Source organism: Myxocyprinus asiaticus, chromosome 8 (assembly GCF_019703515.2).
Source record: "Myxocyprinus asiaticus isolate MX2 ecotype Aquarium Trade chromosome 8, UBuf_Myxa_2, whole genome shotgun sequence".
NCBI classification, from domain to species: Eukaryota; Metazoa; Chordata; class Actinopteri; order Cypriniformes; family Catostomidae; genus Myxocyprinus; species Myxocyprinus asiaticus.
Genome location: NC_059351.1, coordinates 49,976,125 through 50,000,009, shown reverse-complemented (window position 1 = coordinate 50,000,009; position 23,885 = coordinate 49,976,125). Strand labels below are relative to the sequence as shown.

Here is a 23,885-nt window from a genome sequence, read left to right as displayed (position 1 = left end):
AGCAGGTGTTGTGGCCAAATAGCCGCGCTGAATAACGCACACATGATGATAATTGCTAATCAGGGTCTGTGCTACGGGAGATAGAGTCTGGGAATGTGTTTGTGTGTATGCGTCTAGGTGAGTTAATGATCTGAGATTCTTGAATGGCCAAACACACTTCCAGGTCTGATCTAGAATGATTTATTTGATCTAAAAATACATCTACGCCAGGGTCAAAAATGTGCCAGGGCTCCTGGCAAAAATGCCACAGAAAGTGACAAAAATGCCTCAGATTTTTAAACTGTAGTGAATATAGCGTTTTTAAAAGTGAGGTTCTTTTTAACTTGACATGCCGTCTAAAAACATGCATGGCACTCCTGCAAAAGACTCTGATAAGAGGCGGCGCAACGGACAAAGACGTCCGTCTAGTGAATATTTACATGGAGACATTAGAGAAAAACAGCGCAGAGGATTTTCAAGCCCTTTTGACAATTAATCGTGTATCTGTAATTCAATTATCACTAGTTACATTGCTAATTCTAAAGATTACAATGGAATTACTACTGGTGACGATGATTTTTTTTTTTTTTTTTTTTTTTTAAGTAATTATTTGCACTAGTAAAAATGTTAATTCTTGATATAAAAAATTATGTCAGTACTCACCGAAATACCCATTCTTGATACCCATTCTCTAAGAATATTGCAGTTCTAACACTGTTGGCTGTACAATAACAATACATTCTAATGGTCTTTATACTTCGAACATTCTGTGTCCATTTTTCTTTCACTGATGTTTCAGAACAATCACGAAAAGCTACTTTGTGAGTACAGCTTCATTTAACTGCATTTTAAAGGAGCTAAACGTCAACACAGTGTGTTCTTCAAAAAACATCTACGCACTTTGTTGTGGATTATTGACTGCTGTGCTTCAGAAACATTTCGACAGAAGGTTTCTTGCAATGCATAGCCCTGTTGTTCCATTCACCGTGTGATTCAATGTAGCTCAATTCTCTTTTACTTTCACTCAGGTAACAACTTTCCGACAATGAGATGGAGGGAACAGAAAAAGGGAGGGTAAAGCAAAGCCAAAGAAAGAAAAGCCAGGGAGGAGAGAGAGAGAGAGAGAGAGAGAGAGAGGGAGGGAGGGAGGGAGATGGTTGAGTTTCTGAGTGTGCGGACCGGCGCTCTCCTTTGAAGTGTTAAACATCCTTGAATAATTTAGCGCAGACTAAAATAGACATTTCCATCTTTGAAATAAACCTTTGCTGGAGAAATCTGCGTGCTTTTACTGGATTTTGTGCGATAATTTCTCCAAACAATTGCAGCGAACCCTTTCCTTTAGCAGTGGGAATCGGTTCAATTTAGTCACGATACTCACCATCTTGTTTGCAAAGACTGTAGACTTTAATACGACATAGACAAAAGCAACAGGCAAAAAGAGGTCATGCATTACAGTGTTTTGACTAAGTGGTTGATGACCAGGTTTCGTGAAAATCATCCAGTAAACTACACTGTATCAACCATGTTACATCATTTACTACTGTCTCCTCTGGTCTTGGTCTTTCCCAGTCGTCAGTTCAGAGGATCTCTCTCTTCATGCTGAGGAGGTCTCACCTGCAGGTGTCCTCTTCAATGTAGAGGGCGATGAGCTGTTTTGGGATGCAGAAGGACAGCGTGCACTCCGCCATTTGCTCCCGAACCAACATCCATTTACTGTCTACTGTCTGAAACCTGTACACCTTACAGACGGCATTCTTAAACACTGGGAGAGAGACAGAAAGAGTAAACGAGAGATTAATAAAGCGTTCACACTGACAGCGATCTGCAGTGACAGAGTTGATTTTTATTTTTTTTATTTGTTTTGTGCTTTTTATTGGATTTTGTCTGTAGGTTTAAAAAACAGCTCCATCAACGTTTTCTGAGGATAATTTTTTCATATGTTAGGATTTATGGTTAATTTCTGTATGTTTCTCATACAAAGCTTCCATATGGCTTCAAAGTGCAAGCGTCATACAGACTTTTAAGGTATGTTTTATGTTATGTCTTATACTGTATCTATATTTCACAATTGCAAGGTTTCTTTTTTTAGGAAACACCACATCTGTGTTATGAAAAATATATTATAATCTCACATTATGCGTGAAGCATTTTGATCCTAAATTGTATTTTAAAGTGTATCTGCTACTCTCACTGCACTGTTAAAACTTTTATGAACCTGCTAACTAAGTCCTCTGAAAAGAGAAGAGAGGAAGCATTTCTAGATAACAGCGAATGAAACTGCAAAAAATGTCTAAAGCTCTTATCAGAACTGAGGCAACAGCTGTAAAAGTTATTTCCTTTACAGCATGGAGACTCGATTTGCTTCAACAGCAAGTCCAAATAGCAGACAGCCGTCCTAAGAGCAAATTTGCAAGTGTCATCCATCCAAGCACTTATCCTTCACACAAGCCAAAGCTTTTCCTTACGTTACATTCCCTTTTAATTACCATTTTCATCTTTGATCTTTGTGGTTGCAGTATACTGTTTGTTTCTTAAAAGATGTAAAAAAAAAAAAAAATCAGCTTTAGACTAAACTTCTGTATCTTTAGAAACAGTCTAAACAAGGGGATTTGAAAATAACATTGCAATAGCTGCAAAGGCAATGACTATCTTGCAGAAAAAACTGTTCTTAATAACGGTGGATGAAAACAAAGTGTGGACTTAGAATTGTTGCACTCCGGAAGTGGCAACATTTAGATCATATCATGGTAGAAAGACAAGTAAATATGCTCATTCTGTTTTCTTCATTTTTACACAAATTATAGTGTTAAATGCATTCATATAGCTCACCAATTCAACCCTTTTACAAAAGTTGATGTTAGGAATGATCAAACAATCTAATATACATGTATAATACATACAATATATGGCTTAAATCTTATATATATATATATATATATATATATATATATATATATATATATATATATATATATATATATATATATATATGAATATGTACAGTTGAAGTCAGACGTTTACATACACCTTAGCCAAATACATTTAAACTCAGTTTTTCACAATTCCTGACATTTAATCGTAGAAAACATTCCCTGTCTTAGGTCAGTTAGGATCACTAGTTTATTTTAAGAATGTGAAATGTCAGAATAATAGTAGAGAGAATGATTTATTTCAGCTTTTATTTCTTTCATCACATTCCCAGTAAAAAACAAACGGGTAGTCACCTTAAAATATACGGTAACATTTTTTAATATATTTAAAAAAATAATACATGTTGTTTTACAGTAAAATGTTGTAATAGTTAAATTTTTTAGACATAAAAAATTATGATCTTCCCGTATAATTAACAGTAAAAATTTATATGTTTAACAAGAGAGTACATGTACTTTTTACGGTAAATTATTGATAAAATTATGGTAAAAAACAACAATCGGGCGATCCCAGAATTCCTTGCGTGACCCATTACATTTCATTATATTTTATGGGAATAGTTATGTTTCTTCTTATTTTTAATATCAGTTATGTACATTTGTGTGTTCTGTGTTATACTTGATGTAGTTTAGTTAAAGATGCATTCAGTAGTTTGGAGCCAATTTAAAAAGTTTTACACATTAACGAATGAATTGTGTTTTTGTGACGATTGATCCGAATAGTGTACATTCACATGAGATGAAGACTGTACTCATAATAGCTTTCTATAAAAAAAAGTGTTTTATTCTACATGGTGCGGGTCACCCCCTTCAGTGTGTTTCGCCATGTTGAAATCACATGACCCGTGGTGTTTCTAAACGTCAAAGAAGTGAATCCTTGTGCTCATTGGCTGCCGCCTGTGTAGATACTCTTGGCTATGCTTAGAACATTGTTGTTTGGTGACGTGAAAAGCAAAAAGAATCAGAATGAGCTTTATTGCCAAGTATGCTTACACACACAAGGAATTTGTCATGGTGACAGAACACAATGAATATACTTATTTATCGTGCTTTAGCAGCAGAGACAATGGGAGATCCAGTAGCTGTACTGCAGAAGAAGCAAAAAAAGGTCTGAAGCATCTTGCTTCAAGCAAGAAGACAGAAAGAACGGCAAAGGCAAAAAAACGGTAACGGTAAGTCATCTATGTCTTCATTCGTTTAGTGCAAAGTATCTTGGTACAGCAATTGTTGTGAATTTTGTTTACTGAAAAAATAAAAAAGATTATTGATATGAGGGACAATAATAATCTGTCCTTAACAGTAGAAGCATGTTCGCTTGATTTCTGACGTTTGTTTTTGGGCGAAGCAACTATATTTTGGAGTAATAAATAACTTTAGAAATTACCTCAATCTCTGACATTTTCCAGATGCAAATGATTTTCCAAAGCTGACGGGGGCAGCAGAGACGATCATGCTGATCCACGTCGAAAGATAGCAGTATAGCGTCTAACACCACTGTAACATCAGTACTTAAAATACATGAAGAAGAGCAATGCTAATGCTAGCTACAGAACTACTGAATGCCCCTTTAATGTTTATTGCATTATTTTAATTTCGCATGTGTTACCTTGATGGTGTTTAGTGTTTATTGGTCATTGCTCCTGGAAGAGCCACTACTGATGAACTTCATGTCATCATGTGCCCTTCTGTAATTAATACGGTGATTAACAATACATTATCCAGTGAAAAGCTGATTTTTACAGTTTCAGAAGATTGATATATCAAGTTATTTAATAATATAAATGATGGTAATGCACCGTAAAATATACAGACATCAAAATTACCTCCCGTAAAGCCTTAAACATGATTTCTGTATTTTTACTGTGAATTTCTGGCAACAACAGCTGCCAGTTTTTTTACAGTAAATTTAACAGAATTTTTTTTTACAGTGTGTATACACACAGTACTGTGCAAAAGTCTTAAGCACATAATATGCTTCACAAAAACATTTGTCTTAAGATGGTTATTTATATTTTCAGCTTTAATGTGTCAATAGGAAATATGCATTCTAGACTCCCAAACATTTCTTTTGCAAATAGAAAAGATTAGATTAGAAGAACAGGGAGCCCTGCAACAGATGTCATTGCCCCCACAGAGACCCCCACTGAACATCGTGTCAGTCTGAGGTTACATAAAGAGACAGAAGCAACTGAGACAGCCAAAATAGATAGAAGAACTGTGGGGAAATATCCAAGAAGGCAAAGGTGGTCACACCAAATATTGATTTAGCTTTTTTATGTTTACTGGACTTTGTATGACATTAATTGATAAATGAAAACAATTTATGGCATTATTTTTGAAGACATCCTCACTATGCAACATTTTTCACAAGTGCCTAAAACCTTTGCACAATACTGTGTGTGTATATATATATATATATACACAGTAGCATACTGTATATACATACAACACTTTTAGGAATTTTAGGAAATTCCCAAACTAGCTAGGAGTAACTGCTTAATTTAGGCCAAATATTTAACCCTGTAAAAGCCCTCCCATTTATTTATCACGAATCATCAGGTTTTGCACAAACTTTTGGAGTCCACACCATCTAGAATGCATCCTGACATTAATGCAAAATGGGGGCATACAAAATACTAAGAAAATTATGAGATTCATGTATATTTTTAAATTCAAAATTTTACTTAAGCTGTTAATATTATGCTGATAATTTGTTAGGAAATTATAGTATTTGATTTCCATTTGCTGTTTTATTTTGATTGGACCTCATTCCGATTTGGAAGCAAAATTTACAAAAACAAACTATAGAGTAAAACTGAGGACACAGAGAAAAAGAAACAGATGGACGAGTGAACTCCATAGGAGGGTTACTGCATGCAAACTCCCTCATCCAGCGCTGCGTTCGCCAGAGTAGAGGATTAACCTCTGTCTCCACCCTCCCATCTGATCTCTAATCTAACGGCCAATCAGATTGCAACGTCTCTCTCTCAGCTCAAGCTCTTAGGGAAATGACTTTGCATTGCATTTGTGTTGACATACAACGGATGTCCAGGGGGTTGGGGTGGGGACATATTTCATTAGTCTTAGTAACAAAGAGGGGAATAACATATTTCGACAATTTATGGTGAGACTGAAAATGATTTGTTTTGATATTGTATTATCTAACACAATGAGATTCAGACATTTTAAAAGGGATAGTTCACCCAAAAATGAAAATTCTCTCATCATTCACTCACCCTCATGTCATCCCAGATGTGTATGAATTTATTTCTTCTGCAGAACACAAGTGAAGATTTTTAGAAGAATATCTCAGCTCTGTAGGTCAATACAATGCAAGTGTATGGTGGCAAAAACTTTGAAGCTTCAAAAAGCACATAAAGGCAGTATAAACAAATTATCTGTAAAACTCCAGTGCTTTACTCCCTGTCTTTTAAGAGACTGAATCGTTTTGGGTGAGAACAGATCAAAACTTATTTATCACTATAAATCTTGACAGGAGTCTCCTTGGAGATCATGATTTCAAGCTTGATTACACTTCTTAGCATCATTTGCTCTGTTCTCACTCCAAATCGACTGGATTACTTCAGAAGACATGGATTGAACCACTTGAGTTGTATGCATTACTTTTAAGCTGTTTTATGGAGCTTCAAAGTTTTGGTTTATGGACCTACAGAGCTAAAATATTCTTTACAGTATTTGTGTTCAGCAGAAGAAAGTAAGTCGAACACCTCTGGGATGGCATGAAGGCGAGTAAATGATGAGAGAATTTCAGTTTTTGGGTGAACTATCCCTTTAAGTGTGACATAAGTGTCAAGTGCCCAAATTCGGCATGTATTGGTGCATAAATGAAAAAGTATTACAAAGCACAGCAATATGTTTAAATGAACCACAAAATAGTAAAGATTTCATAAACTCACCAGCATTCATCATTGGTCTGTTATCTGTGTCATTAATTGTTCCATGTGATGATTCATACACCAGTGTGCACTGTGGTTTAAAAGCAAAAACAGGAATGCATATTAATATTTGCAGAAATTATATATTTGCACAAAATATACTGTATATGCACACAATATTTATGAGCCGATTATTTACCAAATTAAAACCATTTGCATATCGGTCAAAAGCATGATAATACAAATATGAAGAAAAAAAACAAGAATGGTTTATTTACAATTATTTACATAAATGCATTGCATTGTGTAAAGTTTACAATAATTTCTTCCGCGTGTAATTGTGACGAGCAATTGTGGAGCGGTAGAGCCGCTGCCAGGGGCGGAGGGGCTCCCTACCGGCTGCCAAAATGCAGAGAGGCGTTCCATCCACCAGGGGTCGGAGGACTTGCTCTGGTCTGCCCGGGGAGGAGCGGTTGTCGTCCACCAGAGGGTGGAGGAGTGATCGAGGACCAAGCAACGGCATGTCTGGGAACCGGCGACCACGTTTTTTTTCTCTCTCTCCTCTCACTGTCTCTCCGCCTTGCCCTCTCTCTCTCCTCTTTTTGTTATTTTGTTTTTTTTCCCCCTCCCTTTGTCCCCCTCCCCAGCTCTAGAGAGGAGGGGAAAAGCAGGGCAGCGCTCCCCCACCCCATGCCGGGGGTTCCCCGGCCCGAGGCAAAGGAGGGAGGAGTATGACGAGGACGCACTACGCAAGCCCAGCCCCCAATCAGGCTAATCAGCCGAGGAGAGGGATAAGTGCAGCGGGACGCGGCAGTTCGAGAGAGAGAGAGAGCCACATGCAGCTGCCCTGTGTGTATTTGTGTTGTGTCTTTTTGTTTAAATTAAATACTACTTTGATTGTTCAGCTGGTTCCTACCTCCTCCTTTCTCATTTTTAACCTTGTTACAGTAATATAAAGAAAAACCTACCAAAATAAATGAAATCTGTAAATAAAGTATGTAGAATATGCTATGATTTTGTAAAGTTCTATCATTATGTAAATTGTGAGTTCTATTGTTTATACATGTCAATCATCATGTTATATATATTTTAGCCTATCTTCTGTATTTTTCTTATATCTTTCATTGTGGCTCTCTTAACATTTTGGCCTGTCACACGTCCTACAGATCAAATCTATGTTCAATGGAAATTATTATTAGAACAATAAATTGCTTTTGTACCTCTTCGTACACTTTCTTTAAGCATAAATTTTAAGCAAAAATAATAATAAAAATAAATAAGGTAAGTGGCAAAATATTGGTATCAGCCTATAGTAAATCATCATGCATATAAAATGTCTCAAGAGACCACTTGAGATCAGATTTTGGCGAGGGGATTTTCTCAGATTTCATGACTACATAATCACTAACTAAATTTTACTGTATTACTGCATGTTTGTAAAGTGTACGTTTTTTTGTAAGAAGTCCACTAAAAGCTCTATTTTCGTAAGCGCGCAAAGCTCAGTGCAACGCGCAAAGACAGTGCACTACATCTTATGCAATTTTCCTGAGAGCGCAAATTCTAAGTGCAATTTTTCGTGCCAGCACAAAACGCAAGTGGATGAGGACGGGAGTGTTTGCGCTATCTGTGGGTGCACGCACGAAAACTGTGGGTGTATTGTATGTTAATGAAGTGGAGTAAAGTGCAATTCGCTATTTTCCTGAGAAATAGGTCGTTTTAGAAGCAGGTTTGTTTTCAGCGCGAAGTGTACAATAAATTAAATGACTACATTTGCAGTTTGGAGATTCCACATGCGTGTGGTAATCAAGTTCATGTCCAAACTCTGAAAATATAGTGGAACATCTATCAACGTTTTATGAAACAAAGTGTATGAGATTTGTGTTTAACTTTCTAGAGTTCATGGTTTATTTTTAAATTATTATTATTATTATTATTATTATTATGTTTAAATTTTATTTATGATCTAATTTATATTGGTATTTTTCCACCTGTTGTCATAGAGTGATTTTTAAATCACTGTACTGAAGAAGGTGGAGAGGGTAAAATGTTTGGATTTGTGATTTTTTTGTTTGTTGACCATTTCGTTATTTTTATTCTATTTTTGTTTCGTTTGAAGTGTAATTGAATTTAGAACTATTTTTGTTTTAATTTTTTCCTGTTTCATTAAATTAATAAAAAATTTCAAAATCAAAATCGACCAGTAGAAGTGAAGTGCATGCCGATACAATCACTGTTAATACTAGCCATGATTTGTGTGTCAGTAGATGAAAATTATTAATAATACTTACAGTCTCTATAATTTAACGGAGCGTACATCTAAATCCTGAAACACATTTTCCATGCTGGATCATATCGCTGGTGCTTGAGGGAATGGACTATATAATAGGACCCAGATGCTGACGGTGCAATAACCGGAGAAGAACCTTAGAATTAAATTGCACTTGACCTGTTGGTCTGAAAATGAACTGATTTGTGACACCAATGATTGGATCACAAAACGTTTTGGACCCTGTTTACACCTGCGCTGTCCACTTGTAATTGGATCACCCAAGACGGATGTTAATACCGTGTGTAAACGAGCCTATGGGACATAAAATCAAAGGGTTGACGACAGCACCAAGTATCTCTCTCTCTCTTTCAGTCTCGTGAGGCAAACAGATGTTGACAAGCTGTCTCCTGCACCAGTGCTTTGATTATAGCGGACTTCCATGAGTATTCCAGAGGGCCAACGTAAGCCATACTGAAGTGAAAGAGACCTGCACGCTGATCCTCCATCAACTTGAGCGAGCCGCCCCAAAGCGCTAACGCCCTAATCACTTTAAATTCACACCCTGCATTAGTGTTTAGCACTATGACAGATGACTCTTCACGTCTCATTACATCTCATGACCTTGGATGGGGTCTGGAAAAGTTTCAAGCCAGTTCTTGGCAACAGCTTTAAACATTTTTAAAAGATGTAAATTTATCTGAAAAGTAAAGGAGTAACCACCATTTTTTATCTGCTGAATGGTCATGCTCTGCATCTAAAATCGTTCCCTATTACCTTTATAGTGTACTAAACAGTGTAAGCTATTTTAATGTGTTGTCTGAATTTTTAATAAACGTTTCATTCCCTATATAGCATACTCGATTATACCCAAAATGCACTCTGATTTAATGTACAACTAATATACACTCACAGATGCAATATCACCACAACGAAAACTAGTAAATCAAAAAATTTTGGCCAAAGAATTTCCCTGACTTTTCCAGGCATTAGTGATTACTGGACACAGATAAAAAAAAAAATCATTTTGATTCAGAACCGATCCAAAAGAATGATTCACTGACTATTCACTGGTATTTCTAGGTTTTTCATGATTGTGAGAACAAATAAAATAAAATAAAATGTTTACAAGTCACATTCACTATGTAACACAATTTTTGTTTCTGGGTAGTAAGTGTTATTTCCTAATTGCTTATGCCTCAAAAGTATAGAAAATGGCTATTATTCCCCACAAACTTTGCTTTTGTGATCAGGACAGTGATATTTTGAAATTTGCCTATTTCCAATGAGAAAACAGGCAAATTTGTCTTTTTGTTCACATAAAGTCAGAAAAAAACAACATATGAATCCAAATCAACATGTATTTATACTAAAGTAATACAAAAATGACTACAAAAGATTTAGAAGCGAGTAGTTTTTCAAGATTTACAATTATACTGTAAATCACTTTTACGAATCAGCCCCCAAATGTAGTCTCCCATCATGTTCTAGTTATACTGTCCTTGGTAGCAGTGTTCAAAATCCAGTATATCCTGGTGGAACCGCTCACCTTGCTCCTCTGAGTACACTCCCATGTTCCCCTTGAATTTATCAAGATGAGCATCAAGGATATGGAATCTGAGGGACATCCTACAGCCCATTGTGCCGTAGTTTTTCACCAGAGTCTCAACCAGCTCCACAAAGTTTTCGGCCTTGTGATTGCCCAGGAAGCCCCAAACCACTGCGACAAAGCTGTTCCAAGCTGCTTTCTCCTTACTAGTGAGCTTCTTGGGGAATTCACTGCACTCCAGGATCTTCTTTATCTGTGGTCCAACGAAGACACCGGCTTTGACCTTTGCCTCAGACAGCTTAGAGAAGAAGTCTTGAAGGTACTTGAAGACTGCCAACTCCTTATCTAGAGCTCTGACAAATTGTTTCATAAGGCCCAATTTGATGTGCAGTGGTGGCATCAGCACCTTCCGGGGTCCACCAGTGGCTCCCATTTGACGTTGTTCCTCCCCACAGAGAACTCGGTCCGCTGTGGCCAGTCCCGCCTGTGGTAGTGCGCCTTGGTGTCCCTGCTGTCCCAAAGGCAAAGATAGCAGGGAAACTTGGTAAAACCGCCTTGGAGACCCATCAGGAATGCCACCATTTTGAAGTCTCCTATAACCTCCCAGCTGTACTCAACATACTTCCAGGCGTCCAGCAATGTCTTGATGCTGTTGTAATCCTCTTTGAGGTGCACCGAGTGAGCCAGGGAAAGAGACGGGTACTTGTTACCATTATGGACCAGCACGGCTTTGAATATTACTTTAGTATAAATACATGTTAATTTGGATTCATATGTTGTTTTTTCTGACTTTATGTGAATGAAAAGACACAAATTCGCCTGTTTTCTCATTGGAAATGGGTACATTTCAAAATATCACTGTCCTGGTCACAAAAGCAAAGTTTGTGAGGAATAATAGCCATTTTCTATACTTTTGAGACATAAGCAGTTAGGAAATAACACTTACTACCCAGAAAAAAAAACGGGAAAAAAAAAACACATTTGTTACACAGTGTTATTGTCATCATCATTATTTTTATTTCATAATTATATTATCATCACCATTATCACCAAAATAGGGAAGATAAAGTGCAAAGGAATATATGTGATGAAATTGCAGCATTCACTAATTTCCCCGATAAAAAGATCTACTATATCTGGAAAGATCTGCATTCTAATTAACATTTGTCTTATTGACATCCGAGACATAGGTCTTTTAGACAACATATAAAAAATATGTCTTCCAGATGTAACCACACACATCAAATAGACATCTGGGTGATGTTTGTATGCTATCAGGGTATAGTGAAGTATGTGGCATTCACTCTATAGGGAATAGCAAATGAGTGACTGAGTGAGCGATTTCAGAAATATTTCGTATACGTTTCATAACCATTCATGTTTTTGGTGTACACAAAGAGATATTGGCAGACCCTGTCCTCAAACTCTTTGTTTAACCCATATTCACACACGAAGCACAAAGTGAATATCTTCGGAAGCTCACAGATCAAATAAAACCACAAAAAAATAGACACTTTTTCAGTAAATCTCTCCTTCCTATGCAATTAACTGCCCGATGTGTCAGATTTTCCCAATTATAGATGGAGCTGGTTGAATTTTAGACAGTCAGACGGTCAGACAGACAGACAGACAGTCAGGCAGACAGACAGTCAAGCAGACAGACAGTCAAGCAGACAGACAGACAGTCTTTCTCTCTTTACTGCTGATTAATGAATTTTAAAGGGGGCTGCTGATGGCACTGTCACTGTAAGTGATTGAGCTAGCTGGGATAAGAAGGGTGGCATGTCATCTGTCACCGTAGCAATATGTTTGTGAGTGTGTTACCTTCTGGTGCATGTCAGCTGTAATGTGGTCCACCTCTCCATCTTCAATCTCCCCCATATTCACCTTGCTCACCACCACTGTGCCCACTGAAGATGAATCATCTGGTGTCCTGAAACACAGAAGCACACATTCATTCCCATGCTACTCACAAATTACAGGTCTACTATTGGTCTAATTTGGTTTTTAACTGCTACATTCTTCAAAAGAAGCCTCTTTGCGAAGTTAGGATTCCATTGTGACAGACTCACAAAACAATCTGCACTCAAATGTGCTGCCTAGGCTGCTTAGATCCGACAGAGAAACTAACATTTCTAACATTGGGATCCTTCAAAAGGATGTGCAGAGGAAAAACAAGATTTGGCTGTTTGTCTCACATTTTCTCATATTGTTAATTCTTCTGGTGTTTAGGTATAATACTATCTATACTACATCCTACTTATTACCTCACCGTGACTGGACGGTCCAATATTTTAAATGAGAACTTCAAATTTTTGCAGCTTACACTGTGTCCTAACTAGACATGATAAAGTGACACACAATCAGTGTGGGGGCAATCCGATTACAAAGTAATTCATTACGGTGATCTATTTACTTTTTCGTATGAAAAGTAGTGTAACACATTACAATAAAATCTTGCATTCAGATTACAGTCACGGAATTTTAAGTTAATTACTTTTAAGTACATTTCCTGGTATTTCCTGGATATTTATCGTGGTGACGATATAAAGTGTCAACTGAGATTTTGCTATATTGTGTATCGCGATATGTAAATATCCATGTGCTTGGCGTGAGCGTATTTATCAGGGGGCAGGGCTTCACGCGAGACCGAGAGAACTGAAGAGACATGGACAGGGTTTTTCAGGCATTGAAAATTCAATGACATTCATCTTGCGTTCAGCGTTTCAAAAGCGCTCGATTTGCTTCTCGTCTGACATGCGCATCTCTGTTTCACGTGACTTATTGTTTGTGTTTCATGCAAATGCAGGTGAGTGCAACAGGCTTCCTGATATTTGTGCGCCAGAGACAGGAGAGCGCGAGGTGAAGACCACAAACCTTACATTTACATTTATGCATTTGGCAGACACTTTTATCCAAAGCAACTTACAGTGCACTTATAACAAGGACAATCCCCCAGAGCAACCTGGAGTTAAGTGCCTTGCTCAAGGACACAATGGTGGTGGCTGTGGGGATCGAACCAGCAACCTTACTAGTTATGTGCTTTAGCCCACTACACCATCACCACTCACACTTACATGACCCATTTGAATTCTACTGAGTTTTTCTTCTTTTATTTTTTTTTTCTTAAAATACTATGGAGGAAACCAAACAGCTAGACAGCCCAACAGTCTCAGCACCACTGATGAGGAAAAAAGCTACATCTCTGTTATGTGCCAAAATATAGGGTTTTTAAACTAAACATTATCACCTTTACTAAAATACTGATTCGAGTAATATTCGATATTAGGAAACAAACCGGCCATGTTTGCCTTCAGATAAATTCTCTTTAGAGATGACTTAAATCAAGCGTTTCATTGGATTATTTTTTACATGTGTCTTATTTTGTTTGTTGCATTGCTTTAAGATGATGTTGAGTTTCTTGAGGAAATTTTATAATACTACTAATGGTCAACAACATAGACATAATGTGAAATTTAGTATTGTGTAATGGTGATTTAAAACCAAGTTGAGTGTTTTTTTGTTTTGTTTTTTTTTCTCAGAACTGTACATTAAACATCAAATATTTTATGACTTGTTGTGATTTTGCCGTAATGCACGGCATAACTGCATTCAGTGTTGACAGATAAATTGCTTGTCGCTGGAATCTTTTTGTATCACATCTGGTTTGGACACTGTGTTAGTTTCAAAGAGTGCTCTTTTTGGATTGAAAATCAAGTTTTGATTTCTGAAAATTAAAGTATGTTCGTACTTTAAATGCCTTACCCTAGCTGCTAGGTAGTGAGTGTTATGAAGGCCTAATTTTGTGACTTACAAGGTAGAACTGAAGAATTTTACAGCTGACACACAGCATAGCTGACAGTCTATAATGAGCCTCCAGTTCTACAATAAAATCTCCACAAAAATTTAAAAGGCTTGCTAAGATAACTAAAACATGTCTTTCAGAGGCAAGAGTAGACATAATTATTCTGACAGCCTGTGATGGCACAAGAAAATGCTTGCCAGAGACTTCCACTTGATATTCTGTGGAATGCATTGATTAAGGAGAGTTAATCCATTTTTGTTTGGACTGAGTTGTAACCAGCCACAGGTTTGGCACAGGCAAATGAAGCCACCATCCGTGACTGTATGCCTGCCAGTAGACTTGGAGAGAGTCTGAAATTTGAGGTTATGATTGACCTCAAATTAACTTTGAAGCTTGACTGAATCGTCGAAGAAAGAGAGAGCGTTCTTGCCTTCTCAGACAGCCTTTAGAAGAGCATTGGCAAATTAACCATCCATGAACATGCCCTAGACAAATCTAATTGGCTCAGGATCTCTTTATGACAGCAGTAAATCAAAAAGCTCAGTTATAGTAGGAGTTGGCTATGTATTGTTCATAAATCGGAATACATAGACAGTAACAATAAAGAGATTGAGACGAAACAGTTCCGCCATGTTTCTGCATGGTATTTCAGTTTCATCCTGTTCATGAACAACACACAATCCAGTTTAACGAGGCGCTAAATGCGCTTAAATAGCATTGTGCCTGAATATTTATTTGAAGTCATTAGTCACATTTCCGAATTCAATTTACGCGAAAAATTGGAATATCACAAAAACAATTAGCAAACAAAGCAGCATTTCCATCTCATGTGTTTAAGAGAGCAAAATAGTCACTTTTTCTCCCCAATTTGAAATGCCCAATTCCCAATGCGCTCTAAGTCCTCGTGGTGGTTTAGTGACTCGCCTCAATCCAGGTGGCGGAGGATGAACCTCAGTTGCCTCCACATCTGAGACCATCAATCCACGCATCTTGTCACGTGGCTTGTTGAGTGTGTTACCACGGAGACATAGCGCGTGTGGAGTCTTCACGCTATTCTCAGCGGCATCCATGCACAACTCACCACGCGCCCCACCGAGAGTGAGAACCACATTATAGCGACCACGAAGAGGTTACCCCGTGTGACTCTAGCCTCCCTAGTAACCGGGCCGATATGGTTGCTTAGGAGACCTGGCTGGAGTCACTCAGCACACCCTGGATTCGAACTCGCAACTCCAGGGGTGGTAGTCAGCGTCAATACTCGCTGAGCTACCCATTTATGACATCATAAATTGGACTATTTTAGCTCAGATCATGCTAAAAACAATATTATTCAGGCTGTTCCAGCTAATAAGCATGCGCGCTCTCGAGTTGACTGACAGGTGATATCTGTATTTAAAAGGTGATTGGCTCTTTTACCTGGGACTTCATTTTCTACACCCGCCATATTGGAAGTTCCAATTATTCCCATTCATTTTAATATAAGTGGTCCATACTGGGCTAAATAGTCTCTACCCAACAGGCGAACAAAGCCTCCATTTATACTATGCAAGGCATCGTTTAAAAATTGAGTAAAATATAAATTAAGAACGCAACTTCAATACCACACCCACAATTCATTTTAACCAATCATTAACGCTCTTTGACTAACTGAGATATGTAGTTGAAAAATTTTAGGGACATGCGTGAACAAGAGAAAAATCACCACACAAACACCTCAGCAGAACAAAAATGTCAGTGCATTTCATCCTTAATTAAAAGAACTAAAAGAAGCCGGTTCGCCAGTAAGTATTAATTGGCCTTCAAAATGCTCCAGATCCAAAGTGCAGTCTAGCACGCTTCTGCATTTTAAAAAGATGATTCAGGTATCTGGATCGAATAGGAGTCCCAGTATAATATGTGAGACTGAAGTAGTCTACTTCCTGCTCAACCCTAAGGCCACATCCACACTAATCCCTTTAAATTTGAAAACTTGTTTCCAAAAGTATGCTTTTAAGAGTGTTTTCTAAAGTCTCCGTTTACAATGGAGGAAAATGCAGTTTTTAATGTGGATGAGAGGCGTAAATGTAAGCGTTCTCAAACAATCCTCCAAGATCTGAAATTCCGCCGTGCAAAAATGCGAACTAAACTTTTTGGCCGTGTTTGCGTTGTCACCAAATAATTCCTTTAGTAAATCAGGCGCTAAAACAAACGTGGACAGCACATGAAAATATGCCACTTTATCAGCGAGTGCAATTAATTCCTTAATCTTTTACAAAATGCCATTTTTCAAAAAAGTCAACATGAAACATATCGCAACCTGTATTACTTTTGTAATTTGACGTAATTTCCAAGTGAACTTTGTTCTTTGCTGTCTAGCCAAATTACAAAAATAAAAAAAAATGTATTAGCTTTTGTCTTTTATGACAGTAAAATTATGTAATGTGAACTGCCCACATGTACAACACACATGCACATACCAACTAGGGCTGGGCAACATATATAGATGATTCACGACATACTCAGCATGATTTTGCTGACAATATGAAATTAAGCAATTTCGTGAATATCGCAACTATTTTAACGTGCTTTTTATTTGGCCATTAAGTTTTATAAAGAGCGCATCAGTAGACATATTTCACGTGATTATTTAACTGCAAAAGGCTGCGATTAAAGACATAAACATGGTCTGTGTGCGCTTCAGAATAAACAGGTGACGCGCGGTTCTGTGCAGACGCGGGGCTCACGGGCTCGTGTTTTTAGTGCTTTTACAGCAGTTCATGCGGATAGTGAAAAGAAAAACTACAGCAAGTTCAAGCATTCGCATGACTCCAAACATTAGTACCCGCTACATGTTATTATACAAATCTACTAATGCTGCACAGTACAACAGAAAAGGAGGAGATGACAGCATTTCACCAGATGTGGAACATTGTTAAAAAAAAACACTGCAATTTCAGTGTCAAAATAAAAGCTCCAGATGAAAGTGAAGTAAATAGGACATAAATATTTTACTTTCATCTCAAAATAATGAGAATACAAATTCAGTATTATTTTATTAAAATAAACTTGACTGATTCCCAGTAATAATTTAGCATTATGCAAATTTCAACTGGTTTCTAAAAAATAAGCGGCGTACCTTGTTCATTCATTCATATACAGTATATGAAGGTAAATAATGTTGTTTATTAGCTACTATGCATCACTGTATATAAAATATGAATATAAAAGTGCATATCAATGAAAATTAGAGAAAAACTGTGGGGAAACATGCCTGTTATTTTTTAAAAGATTTTTCTTTGATGCCTTTTTAAAATATTGAATCTACTTGGCAACATTAGGTGTTTTTATGAAATGATGGTTACTCTGAGTTTTATGTTATTTTTATTTATTTTTTTTACTTTTGAACGATTTCAGAGCAAATACATAATTTTCAAGATATATATTGAATACTGTCAATAGGCTGAAAAATATCGAGATATAATTTTTGTAGCCATATTGACCGGCCCTAACACCAACATATAAATATGTATCATGTTCTGAAGACCTACAGCAGTGTAGGAGAGGGCAGGAGAGAGATCAGCACTGGTGGGTGTCGGGTTCATAAATCTCCTCACATACAGCATCACAAGACTTGATGATTTATGATGCCTTTAAACTCACAGCTGCCTCTGACACAATTCTCCACTGTGACTATGAATACAGTCAATTAAGCTGAGCAAAATTAATATTTCTCTCACATACACTCAGAAAATATATATCTCTCTCTTTATTTTGAGCTAGAGGGCATTTCAAAGACACAACACTCTCCACACAGCCAAGAAAGGGGTGCCACTCAAATCGCCTTGCCACAAAAGAACTGAAGTAGATTAAAAGTGTACATGATATTCAAGAGGGAGGAAGCATTGAAAAGCTAGATGGCGAGTGACATTGAAAAAGAAACACTTTACTGGTACGCATGAAACCAAGAGCATACAGTATCTATAGCAGACGAGGAGATATCACAGGTGAATACTGCCTGAAAGGAGTCTCTTGTGCTCTCTTTATGTCTCTCAAGTGCGGCCCTGTTGAGACACCGCACGTTTCACCCAAGAGGTCAGCCGTTAACCCCAGGTAGATGCCAAAACTACACCATAATGTGTAAGGTATGTTTCTTTATTGATATTTAAAAGAAGTAGTGTATTTTGATGAAATAAAACATTTTGCAAGCAACATATCTTTTTTGTGGAGGGCTCTTAAAGGGATAGTTCACCCAACAATGAAAAATCTCATGCCATCCCAGATGTGTATGACTTTCTTTCTTCAGCAGAACACAAACAAAGATTTTCAGAAAAATATCTCAGCTCTGTAGGTCCATACAATGCAACTGAATGGTGACTAGAACTTTGTAGCTCAAAACAAAATCACAAAGGAAACAAAGTAATCCATAAGACTCCAGTGGTTAAATTCATATATATTCTCTGCCTGTTTGGCAGACATCTTGGCCTGGATGAAGGAACACCACCTACAACTTAACCCAGCCAAGACTGAACTCCTTGTCTTTCCAGCCAACCCTGCTGTTGAACACAACATCACCATGCAGCTGGGTTCAACTACAGTAATGCCTTCCAAAAAAGGTCAGAAATCTAAGAGTAACCATCGATAACTAACTAAATTTCACAGACCACATCTCAAAGACAAAGATTTACACTCTACAATATCAGGAAGATAAGACCCTTCCTCTCTGAACATGCCACACAACTTCTTCAGTCACTTGTCATAACTAGACTGGACTACTGTAACGCTCTCATTGCAGGCCTCCCTGCATGCACAATTAGACCCCTGCAAATGATCCAGAATGCAGCAGCACATCTGGTCTGATGAACCAAAGAGAGCGCATGTTACAGCACTCCTTGTCTCTCTTCACTGGCTGCCGGTTTATGCACGTATCAAGTTCAAGGCTCTGATGCTGGCATACAGAACAGTCACTGGGTCTGCTCCAGCATACCTAAAATCATTTCTGCAGAGCTACGCACCCACCAGAAGCCTGTGGTCGGCTAAGGAACGTCACCTTGTTGTACCAACACAAAGAGGCACCAAAACACTTTCCCGGACTTTCGGCTTCATCGTACCACGTTGGTGGAATGACCTTCCCAACTCCATCCGTGAAGCTGACTCACTTTCTGTCTTCAAAAAATGGCTAAAGACACATCTTTTCAATGAACACTTAACCAGTCACTAAAAAAAAAGTAGTCTTGAATACTACTATTCTGACGCTACTGAAACTTGTAATACGGCATTTTTCGTACCACTGTCTCCTTAAAATGATTCACTTATAATTTGTTCCTCTTTTGTAAGTCACTTTGGATAAAAGCGCCTGCCAAATGAATAAATGTAAATTTTATATTATATTATTATATTATGCATTATATTATATTATGCAATAGTAAGATATTTCTGCCTTAAATTCTTCACTTTCACACATTATTTTAAGGTTCTCCGATTAACTCACAAGCCCAAATTTCTCATTAAGGAATACTTTGAGCTTCTATTTCTTGCAATTTACCATCTCCACAAAAATAGAGTAGATGGGCATCTCCTCTGTGTCACTGAGTGTCATCAACATTGCGTGCATTGAACCCGCAAAGACCACGGACATTTGCCATTACACGGTCGTTTAAGTGAAACTGGAGCATTCTGAGTTCACTATTATATTAATACATTTATTCCTCGCGTGAGTTTTGCATGAGCCTCTGTAGACAGCACGCACATCAGAGCACTTGAAAACCAGTTCATCTTCACGCGCTCTAAAGAGAGCTGCTCTGAGTGATGTCTGTGGTGTGGTTCCATGAGACGCTCGGACTACGAGTTCAACTGAATGAGACACAAACACGTTTTCCTGTGTGGTCATGAGTCACAGCATTAAGGGAAAGGTGTGGCTGAATCCAGCTTCTAAATCGCTTGCATTTCAGTAAAACGATCTCGGTGCTTCGACACTACACAACTCAATCACTGGCAAGTGAAATGTTAATATATACTAGCCAGTGGCTATTAACAGACATATTTTAGTTGCATAGCGCTAAATTTACTCGCATATATGAGTGATTTACTCGCTATGTAGAGGGCTAAGAGCATACTTTGAAAGCCTGAGCGCTCGACGGAACAGCACGCGGAAGTATACCCTAGCCTTTAGGGATCAACCCCCCAGTGTTATTCTTAAATGTTGCTCTGTCGAAATGCCCCATACATTTCACCATACCTGCCGAGAAATATAGCTCTGAATCTTGACCTATATAAAAAAGCTTGACGAGGCTAAAACAGTCGGATGATTTTATGATTCATCTGTAATGACAATGGAGTAATGCTGGCATAAATTTAGAGACGACAAGAGTGAGAGAGAGCGAGAGAGATGTTCTGGATCCCTGTTGTATATGAATGAGCTCTTTCCCTTCATTCTTCCCATGACTCAGCAGTAATTGCATTTGGATGGCTGTCTGAATGCAGTGCCATGCACACCGTGAGCTTTTGAATAGAAAGTGGTTGAGATCAACTGAGCAGATGGTTGTTTTGGACAACTTCCAGTCTTTTCTCAACAGACGCTCTCTCTCACACACACACTTACCACTCAACAGCCATTCATGAATATGAACAACCAAGACAGCCCAATGCTATTTTACTGTTGGATATTTAATATTAAAAATCCCATGAAATCACTGGACAATAGTCATGGAAACTGACAGATTTTGGCCATTTTGAGACTTGCAAAACAGTAGTTTGAAATAGGCAGTATTTATAATTTTCATTCTAGAGAGCACTTTATTGGTGCAGCGGGGTGAGCAAGAGACAGAGACATTGGGTGTGGCGTCAAGCCTCGGAGAGGCATTTATTCGAAATAATAATAAACATAATATGTCCATAAAAGGAGAAAATAAATTGTCCAGGTGGGAATGGTGTTCAAAATTAAGGGGAATATGGCATCCTCACAGTGAAACGGGGCTCTGTGTTGGTTGGGGAAGTGTCCATAGAATGGCCCAGGCATGAGTGGGGTCCGTCGGCCTTGGCGACCAGTCCTTGGCGGCCTGCGGGAGGGGAAGGCGGCCCGGCCTCTAGCCCGTCGGTCGTAATGCATGCTATCCTCCCCGGCGTCGCATCTAATTTGCTCCGGGGGTCCGAGGAGCGGGTCTGGTGATGCAATTAACTCAGCAAAACCCTCCACGCTCTGCTCCTGGACCTACGAGGACGGCAGTTTGTGCACACATGGAGAATTTAAATAATACATAATTGTTGGCAAGAAGAGGCATGCTCTACGTTTATTTGGCAGCGGTGATGAGGCCAAACACACATCAGGTGTGCCTCGTTCCACCCTGCTGCCCAAACGAGGCTTACTAACTATGTGCCTCTTCTCTCTCCTGCCCACTCCCGTCGTGAGCCTGGCTAAAGGACGGCCCTCAGAGGCAGGGTGACAATGATGAGAGGGAGGGGCGGGGCGTTCCGCCACAATTGGACAAAACTTTGTAATCACCCCTCAGTGAAAGATGAGTCATCAATATGTTTGATCTGTTTTCCTGGAAGAAAAAGACTGCAAATTCTAAATGTGTTCATATGCTAAAATTGTATTTTGCCTACTTTTAGGAGAACACTAGCATATACAGTAGATGACCTCAATGCTAACAGCTTACAGACATGGACTAAAAGTTCAGTTTTGATTTTATGAGGTCTTTAATGTAATCATTCAAAGATCATGTCACATTTGCAAGCTCCAGCAGATGCAGAGGACGTTTCATATTTATTTATAAATTCTCTCAATATTATTCTTTATTAAAGAGGGCAGCTCATGGATGCCGCTGAGGACTTTGAAAGGTCATTTGTCAGTTGATTTCAGAGGGCTGCTGAAATCACGGTCTCAAACGAGGTCATGTTTTAATGTTGGTGTTTGAAGTTAATGCTGTTACAGTGTATTACACAATCAGTGTTTCATTCCAGAAAGGTGGGGTGCTTTTCAAAAGGGAAATTGAGAATTTGGTCGGTCTGTGTACGTCTGGTGATTATTAGGGTGAATCAAGATTTATCCTGGTCATAATTCACCCCAAATCAAAAGACATAAGAAATTAAGCCTATTTCTAGGACCATTATGATTTTTCGCATTGTGGCATTATTTCTTTGACAAGCACATTTTCACCCAAATTCACCCAAAAATAAAGAAAGAAATAAATGTATTTGGCTTAAGGAAAATAAAACCTATTTTTAGGACCATTAATATTGTTTGCATTGACATTATTTCCATGTTGATGATAAAGCACATTTTCATCCAAATTTTCAGTTAGTAGAAAACGAAACAAAATCTCATTCTGGTTCCTGTAATGAGAAAAAAAATGCTGGTGTATTATTTCAATTAAACTGCCTTTAATTTATGCTGATTTAAAAGTAAGAATTATGATGCAATAAAAAAAATAACTGTATTTTTGCTTAAGGAAAATAAAACCTACTTATAGGACCATTAAGCACATTTTCACCTACATTTTCAATTACTATACTGTGAAACAAATCGTATTCTCAATATTGTAATGAGAAAAAAATGCTGACGTATTATTTCAATTAAACTGCTTTTAATTTACGCTCATTTAAAAGTAAATATTATAATACATAAAAAATAACTGTAAATTCGACTTATAGGATTATCAAGATTTTTTTGCATTGACATTATTTCCATGATAAATTAAGCACATTATCACCCAAATTCTTAATTACGAATTACTATAATACAAATACATAATACATATGTATTATTTAAATTGTTTATTATTTATACACAATGGTAGTTATGTTCTACTGCCTTTAATGTATGCTGATTTCAATGTAAAATCTATAATATATCAAATATAATACAATATAAAATAGTGTTCGATGAATAAGAATTGAATGAGAATCACCTTTGGGAATAAAAGGAATTTTAAAAAAAAGTGCATTATCATAATGAGAAATTGGGGGAGAAAATGCACTCAATTTTCATGGAAATAATGTCACAATGCCAAAAAAATATTGGTTCTAAAAATAAGCTTCATTATTTTTTTAATGAAAAGTGCAATTGTTTTATTTTTATTTTTCCTTTTGATGTTTCTAGTCAAATATGGCCTGGACATGTTCTTGTAAGACTGACTCATTACATGAGAAAATAAAATGCATATGAATTTAAATAAATATTTAAACCCAAACAGAATTACGCAGAAGTAATTCTAAGTAATTATAAAACAAAACATAAAAAGTTCTTCATAAAAAATGTTTTTTCTCTTTCGCTTGCCTCTATTTCTAGCTCAATCTTTCACTCGTATGTATGGTTGAGATCTTAAGTCACACAAACAAATTGCTTTTTCTAAAGCTAACAAATCGAGGCCCTGAGTTTGGTGCAGCCTTTAATTTCCATAAAGGCTCATTACATAAAGCCCTACCTGTGGTTGCAAGTCAATTTGTTGCAAAGGCATTTAAGAGGCAAGTTCCAATCAATGAC

At 37.6% G+C, this 23,885-nt stretch overlaps 1 protein-coding gene across 3 annotated transcripts in view; it reads right to left on the bottom strand.

Moving 5' to 3' along the window:
* Window positions 1-23,885, bottom strand: part of LOC127445511 (type II inositol 3,4-bisphosphate 4-phosphatase-like) — a 129,296-nt gene that overhangs the window by 69,090 nt on the left and 36,321 nt on the right. For all 3 annotated transcript variants that reach the window (XM_051705644.1, XM_051705645.1, XM_051705646.1), the window contains exons 3-5: window positions 12,445-12,553; window positions 6,827-6,896; window positions 1,594-1,741 (exon numbers count right to left, since the gene is read on the bottom strand). In XM_051705644.1, coding sequence (XP_051561604.1) covers window positions 1,594-1,741; window positions 6,827-6,896; window positions 12,445-12,553 — 327 coding nt within the window. The remainder of the gene's footprint in view (window positions 1-1,593; window positions 1,742-6,826; window positions 6,897-12,444; window positions 12,554-23,885) is intronic.